The following is a 7,889-nucleotide window of genomic DNA, read 5'->3' as shown; positions in this document are numbered from 1 at the left end:
ATACAAGCAACCAATCTGCAGACGTGCATGAAAGGTGAAGGAGGAAATCAAATGCTTGTTTTAAGCAAGCTTCACTCGAGTAGATATGTAGAATGCTTGGTTGATGTATGTTCTACTAGTCAAGAAAAATGGTAAAGATTAGGGTATGTGTAGATTTAAGGAACTTGAGTGCCATGGCCTCCAAGGATGGATATATATACTCTGTGCTAGTGGTAGACTTGCTGGTCGATGATGCAGTGGGACATGAACTCTTGTCCTTTATAGATGGCCATGCTGATTTTAACCAAATTTACGTAGCTGAAGAAGATGTCTACAAGATAGCTTTCCATTTTATTGTCTATAGGCAACAACTTTACTTTACATAGATTTGAGCAGTCAATTACATCATTATCAAACAAAGCTTAATAAGACTATTTACATTTATTTCCATAAGATTACTGATATAAATTCATCTTTTGAGTTCTTTATGTAGTTTGACACTTCCTTTTTTTCATGAGGTTAGATTCTTTTGTACCCAGGGACCCCTAGTCAGTGCAACAGAAACTACAAATGGATCTTGAATGTCAAGGAAACATATAAATTGTGGATGACATTGTCTTTTCCATATCCTTTTGGGGGAAAGGGAGGGAGGCCCTTACTATAATCATCCTACTGGAAGTTCATAGGGAGGCACCATCCAAGATTTGAACTCAAATCCTATGATTGTTAGCCACAAGGTGTGAAAATCAGGACAAGTCTGATTCACTTTTGTCGCATCTCAATGGTATGTTCTCCAAGAAATTCACACAAGATACAAAATTCAACTTGAATGTGTCATTTTGTTCTTTTGCTTTCTTTTCTTTCCCAAAGATTGAAATCTTCTCATGAATAATTTGAAATTCTTGAGGGTTTAGTACTTTTACAAAGCAAAATTTAGTCACCTTACTGATATATTGTATTATTGACACTCTTCTCATAGAAGAGTTGTCTTGTTGTAGACTACATTAACTTGGTGTTGCTTCATTGGTCATTTTGCTTATGTTATACCATTGCGATATTGTTTAAGAAAAGACATAACTTAAAAGCATCTAATTCTTATTAATTAAGAGGAGATATTGCAATGTTTTATTTTCATGTTATTATTGTTTCCTACGAAAAATCAATTGTTCCAATTTTATCCCATCAAATTATTATGCTTTATTATACCTACTTTATAATCAATATCAAAAAGGCTAACCAACTAATGATAATTTTACAAGGTTCAATAGAAAATCACAATTTGGCTTCTCTTTACATGAGAAACATTGGGATCTTGCACCCTCAACAAGTTAGTACTTAATTTAGCTAGCTATATAATCATGATCCTATGAGCTTGTTAATTTAGACAACTTCAATATTATGGGCAATTACTTTTCATCATCTTGTCTTCTTCTTTTACTAGATGAAGATATCATTATAGGACTTGAATGAATGTTCAACTAATCCTCGGTCGGGACCAACGGTAGGATAAGATTGATGTGATATGGACAATGGTACCATTTTATCTGGAACCCATCAAGGTTTTGTGTCCCCTAGATTCCCGGATCAACCCACTAATGTTAGGGTTGTGGGACCATCCCAATGGGCCCATGGACTAAACATGATGCAACCTATATCTTCACAACTGTATTATGCATAGGCACTGCATCAATCCATTGGTTTATGAAACTGAATTTTAATTAATAAAGACCTGTTTGGCATCAATTTTACATTTTTATTTTTGTTTCTCTCTACAAATTAATGAAATATGCATAGAGATTAATATTAAAAATAGCATATGCATAAAACTTCTGCCATTTCCTGCTTAATTTTTATTCTTTTTTTGAAATTCTCTGCTTTCCAAAGCTTTGGAGATTTTACAAAAATTTAAAATAAAAAAAAAAAATTTCATCATGAACATTGTTCACCCAAGTTTATTTTCTTCTTGAATCTTTTGAAAAATAAAAATAAAAAATAATTATAAAATGGGTTTTAGGTTGGCTCGTGCCAATTGAAATGACACCCAGAACCCATGCCACCAGACAAATTCTTAATTCAACCAGCAACCATGGTTACCAAGAGATGGACGTTGTATCTTTCATGCCGGTGAAAGATGAATCTATTGTTAGATCATCCAATACATAGACTTTAAAAGAGCTCCAAATGCCATCAATGATCTATCTGTATAGATCTCAAAGTGATGGATAATCTAATGGTAGATTCATAAAAGATACACTTCCAACCTAGTTGTTGGGGGCAGAATCACTTTCCTCCAAGCCTCTCCCTTTCTCACGAGCTTAGCTTTCTTCCGCCATCATAAATTAATGCAACTTTTTGCATGCAAACGACAATTTAGGTTCTACAAAGCCAAGTATAGGAAAGTGTGAATGCATCAGCCCTTTCAGTGCAGAAGGGCTAGCACTCTTAAAATGCTAGGCCACTGTCATTGGGGTGGCAAGTATTGATGTACTGTTTCATAGATCTCATTATGGGGAAATATCTTCCACTTAATAGATCGTGTAGGTAAAGAAACTACCTACCATTAGCACTCATTGCCAATCCAAGTAAGACAATTGAACTCGACCATAGGTTGATGATTATTCTAGCAGCAAGAAGGCTGAGGAATAAAATCTGAGATTAACTAATATAAAATTAATGTATAGAGTCAAGGAGATGTTTGGTTCACAATCGAAATTAGGATGGATCCGAATTAAAATTTAAATAGTCAAATTCTTCAAAATATTTGGTTCGTGATCAGAATCAAAATCGAAATAAAAATTTGAATTCTTCTGGGAGTATAGGGATCGAGTTTTAAGTAGAGTGGATCATTTCTATTTTATCTCAGAATCGAAACCGGAATGAAACTCCTCCCAACTAAATGGTTAGAATGGGAGTTGTTCATTTCCATTCCGATTCTAGACTCCAACTCTTCCTAATCAAACATTTTCTAAATTCTATTAGTAGTAGGAGTACGGATCCTCTCCCATTTCTTTTTGAATTAACGAAGTCTGATTCTCAATTACTAGACAATTGTGTATTTGCGCATTGGAGCATGATGTACATCTCATACCTGGCTCAATCAGGAGCTACCAGGTTACATGTGCAACTGGTGATTCACGACTAGACCTCTTAATTAGTTTAATGATGAATTGGAGAGAATCCTGATTCCTAAATGAGAGATACGAGCGTGATCATCCATTTCCAACTCCTATTATTTGGCACACAGGGAGTGATCAGTTCAACTGAAAAAAAAGATAACAAACGACACATCTAACACTAATCCCTTGGGAAACCTACTACATATATACATATCAACAGCAAGGATCCGGGCTAGCGATGAGTCCAAAATTTTCAACTCCTATTTGACATGCATAAAATGACTCGAGCGCATGAATTCCGACCTCATTCCATCTCAAAATATGCCTTATTTCCTTCCCACCACCCTAAATGCTCCCGTGGTATCTCATATTGCACACAGATACTCATTCTAATCCACCATTGAACTGAGAAATAAAAGACCTGGTGCATTGGATTACGAGGATGGTCCATTTTTTTATCTTTTGCTTGGTATGAAGGATGAATTGAAACAAGGATGGATAGAAAAAAAAGAATAGAGGATAGATGGGTGATCCATATCCTTACTTTCTATTAGGTATGAAAGATGAATTAGAAAAAGATGAATAGAGAAGGAAGGATGGATAAAAAAGAGGATGGATGAGTGATGGGAGACTCATTCATCCTTTCATATGTTTGTAAAATATAGAAGGATGAATGAAAATAATTTTCTCCTCTATTTATTAGAGAAGGAATGAAAAGAGCAATGAATTATATTTAAATGATATTTTACTAAATTATCTTTTAATAAAAAAAATCTTATTATTATTATCATCAAAAATTTATAATATGATTTATACTAAAAAAATAGCTAGGGCTATCAACTTATGATCTTTATAATTTATAATTAAATAAAAATTATATAAATATTTAATTTTTAATTTAATTTAATAAATAAATATATAAATTAATTATATATGAACAAATTTATTCATATATTAATTACATAAATAGCTAACAAATTTATAATTTTAATTAATTAATTAATTAATTTTGTATAAATAGTTAATTAAAAATAGTTCATATAAATAAAGCATAAAAAATAATTTTAATTATTTACTTTAATTATGAAAATTATGTACTAAAATTAAAATAATTAGTAATAAAATCCAATAGTATAGATAAAGTAATATATATATATATATATATATATATATATATATATATATATATATATATATATATATATATATATATATATCAAAAAAATGAATAAAAAATCAAGAAGTGTTAGATTTTTATCAAAAAATTAATAAAAATAATTTTGTCAACATAGAAATTCTCTTCTTACCGGTTCAATTCATCTTTTCTTACATCTTCCCAATTTGTAAGGATAGGTGGATGGATAATTTTTTTTTTATTAAGATAAATAATTTATTATAATATAAAATAAATATATCTGAATAAATTAAAAAGTAAAACATCTTGAAAGTTTATCGGAGCAGAGACTGATTGGTTCACAATACCATCCAAAATGCTTAGTTACGAAGGTCGCTACCTAATTCATAATTTTATTCATTTTACAATAAATATGTCTTGCAAAAAAGAAAGTACCCTCCCTTGCAAAACTTCAAATATTCTATAGCAAATAGTGGGTCTTAGCTTTTGGACTTGGACCAAAAGATCTTGCTTATCATTGTAGCCAAATCATCCTCCACAAAGTAGAATCAACCCCAAAACATGCCAGGCATAGCTAATTTCTATCTAGGCTACTCTCAATTCTGATATGAGATAGAAATGTTAAAAATCGAACATCTATTGTCCACAACAAATCTGAAGTCCGGATCTCTGATCATAAATTCCAAACCTCCTTTACTTATTTACTACTATCTATTATACTACTGTCGAAGTTAATCTTAAGAAAATTTGAAATTAAAAACTTCAAGATGATGAACAATAACTAAGTCGCCCAGGAGCAAATAATCTTTTTTTTCATCTATTATTTTTATTTTTTTAACGATATAACGAACGAAGATCATCCATCTTTTTAATCTCATTTTTTTTTTTTTTTCCCAACAAAACGCAGGAGAAATGGTAGAACTCATCTTAATCTAGTCTAGATTTGAGGTCTGACTCGCATCCAAGCAAAACCGAGTACTCTCCACCTCCAACATTTTCTTCCATAAAATATATGGCCGCCGGGTAGTGGGAGTGGAATGTTCCACAAAAGAAACCAGAGTGTCAAAAAGATTTCCTCACCCTCCCACCTTGCCCTCCTCCCAAATCATTTGTGCCCCTGCCTCCCAGCAATTTGCTCCGTGATTGGGGATGCTCTCCTCCACTGTATCCCACAACGCAGAGCCCAAAGGGACCACTCCCCGATCCCACCACCCCCGGTGAACGCCTGAACTCCAACTCACTCGCCTATGCTCACCGCAGAGGTGATCCTATCTCAAACCCCTTCCTTCTCCCGGATGCCGGACTGTGGGCCCCAGTGTTTCGACTCTTTCCGCTCCCCCACACCCCAAGTCGTACCACCCCAAGCCACAAACTCCATCACCCCTGTCCAAATCGATCACCACCGTCCACAAACTATCTCCATCCCGGGTGGACCCCGTACCGTGTATAAAATCCAAAAGAGAAGACACGTGTCAAGCTTGCCACTGGCCGCTCACAAACAGAAACGGCTCCACCCCCATTTCTACTTTCACTTCCCCGTCAGGCCCGTGGGCCCCATCCTGACAGACAGACAGCAAACATCCTACCTGTCATCCATTGCCGCCTTTCCGCGCATTTTCACGGCGCGCTTCAAAAATAAATTCCTTTCTTTTGTTTATATATATATATTAGAAATTCAACTACAGAAAAAAAAAAAAAAAAAAGTACCTTCGTCCTATATAAACAAAGCCACACTTGTACCCTCTCCCATTACTTGAAACTCTCCTATCTCCCACTTCCCTCCTTTCCAGGTGAGCTGCTAATGAGCTCACCGGCCGTTCTTTGGCTTTTGCTGCTCCTCGCGCCGGTGGCGACGGTGGTGGCGTGGAGGCCGTGGCCGCACACTGTGCTGAATGCCACCAACATCACCGGAAATGGAGGTCGGCCAACGACGGATATCGGGGTGTCGAAGAAGTACGAGGGCTCGTCGGAGTTCGTCCACCTAATGTACCATATGGGCCCCGTCCTCACCACCAACATCACCATCTACCCCATCTGGTACGGCGCCTGGACCCAATCCCAGAAGCAAATCCTCCGCACCTTCCTCCGCTCCATCTCTCCGGCAAACCCTGCCGCCGTCCCCTCCCCCTCCGTCGCCGGCTGGTGGCGCACCGTCCAGCTCTACACCGACCAGACCGGCGCCAACGTCTCCCGCACTGTCATCGTCGGCGCCGAGAAGAACGACCGCCGCTACTCCCGCGGCAAATCCCTCACCCGCCTCTCCATCCAGTCTGTCATCGGCGACGCCATCACCGCCCGGACCCGTCCCCTCCCCGTCAACCCCCGTGGAGGCCTCTACCTTGTCCTCACCTCCACCGACGTCGCTGTCCAGGACTTCTGCGGCCAGGTCTGCGGCTTCCACTACTTTACCTTCCCATCCATCGTGGGCTACACCCTCCCCTACGCGTGGATCGGCAACTCCGCCGCGAAATGCCCGGGGGTCTGCGCCTACCCCTTCGCCGTGCCAGCCTACGTCCCTGGAGCCCGGTCGGCGGGCCGGCCGCCGAATGGGGACGTGGGGGTGGATGGGATGGTGAGCGTGGTGGCGCACGAGCTGGCGGAGCTGGCGTCGAACCCACTGGTGAACGCATGGTACGCCGGCAGCGACCCGAGCTTCCCGACGGAGATCGCCGACCTCTGCGAGGGGATCTACGGGACCGGCGGCGGCGGGGCGTACACCGGGCAGCTCCTGGTGGATAACAGCGGCGCGGCGTACAACGTGAACGGCGTCAGCGGGAGGAAGTTCTTGGTGCAGTGGATCTGGAATCCTATCCTCAACTACTGTTCCGGCCCCAATGCCCTCGACCAATAAGATCGAGAGGAGAAAATGTCATAAGATTAAAAAAAAAAAAAAAAGGGGGAAATTATGGTGTTTTATTTTCTTAATTATAGTTTTTATTAAGGTTTTAAGTAATCCTCTCCGTCTGTTGTAATCTTTTTTTAGACGTGTTAGTACTACTTGATTAATAAGAGGAAAAGGAAGGGGAGGAGTATTTTAATATTTTGGTATGTTTTTGTTTTGTGAATAGGGTGGGATTTACTCTTGGTTTTATCGCTCTATAGTTTTTAGTCGGTCTCTTCTTTGCCTTCTTAGTCGTAAAATAGTGGATAAGTATGGCTTCATGAAAGTTTAGAAGGTGAGTATGGAAGAGAGAATGTCATCCAAGTTGCTTCTAGAAGCATCCAGCTTTACAGTTTTGCTACCCTCCAGGACGTCATTTTCTACGTTGGGGATTCAAATGAATGCGTTTTGTCGTGGTGGTGTCCCAGTGAAATCACATCTTTATATTATATTATATTATATTATATAATTATATGTTAGAAATTATATAATATACAGGTTAGCTTAGAACTACAAAGAGATTTCAGTTATAGCACTACTGCTCTGAAAATTATAAAGAAAAGCCTATCTACTTGAAAGTCCACACCTAAGTGAGGTTCGACCTTAAACGGGTCAGTAGGTCAGGGTGCGTGTTGGCAGGTAGGCTGTAGACCAGGTTTGGGTCAGGTCCTAATCCTAACCTGACCCACTGATTGCGACCCCTAAATCAAGGAAGACAACGTCTTCTAAAAGTGCCAAATCGACGTACCTGTTTATAAATGTATATCATCCAAAAGCC

The 7,889-nt window shown here is 38.5% G+C and overlaps 1 protein-coding gene across 1 annotated transcript; it reads left to right on the top strand.

Annotated features, from left to right (window-relative positions):
* The first annotated feature begins 5,959 nt into the window (after window positions 1-5,959).
* On the top strand, window positions 5,960-7,270 carry LOC105054768 (protein EXORDIUM-like 3). The gene has a single exon (XM_010936358.4). The coding sequence runs from the start codon at window positions 6,032-6,034 to the stop codon at window positions 7,079-7,081; it is 1,050 nt and encodes a 349-aa protein (XP_010934660.1). The 5' UTR covers window positions 5,960-6,031; the 3' UTR covers window positions 7,082-7,270.
* The last annotated feature ends 619 nt before the right edge of the window (window positions 7,271-7,889 follow it).

The sequence above is a fragment of the Elaeis guineensis genome, chromosome 12 (assembly GCF_000442705.2).
Source record: "Elaeis guineensis isolate ETL-2024a chromosome 12, EG11, whole genome shotgun sequence".
NCBI classification, from domain to species: Eukaryota; Viridiplantae; Streptophyta; class Magnoliopsida; order Arecales; family Arecaceae; genus Elaeis; species Elaeis guineensis.
This window is presented reverse-complemented; position numbering and strand designations above follow the sequence as displayed.

Excerpts from the sequence above, each read along its gene's own strand:
- LOC105054768 (XM_010936358.4), top strand. The coding sequence starts at position 6,032 with ATGAGCTCACCGGCCGTTCTTTGGCTTTTGCTGCTCCTCGCGCCGGTG.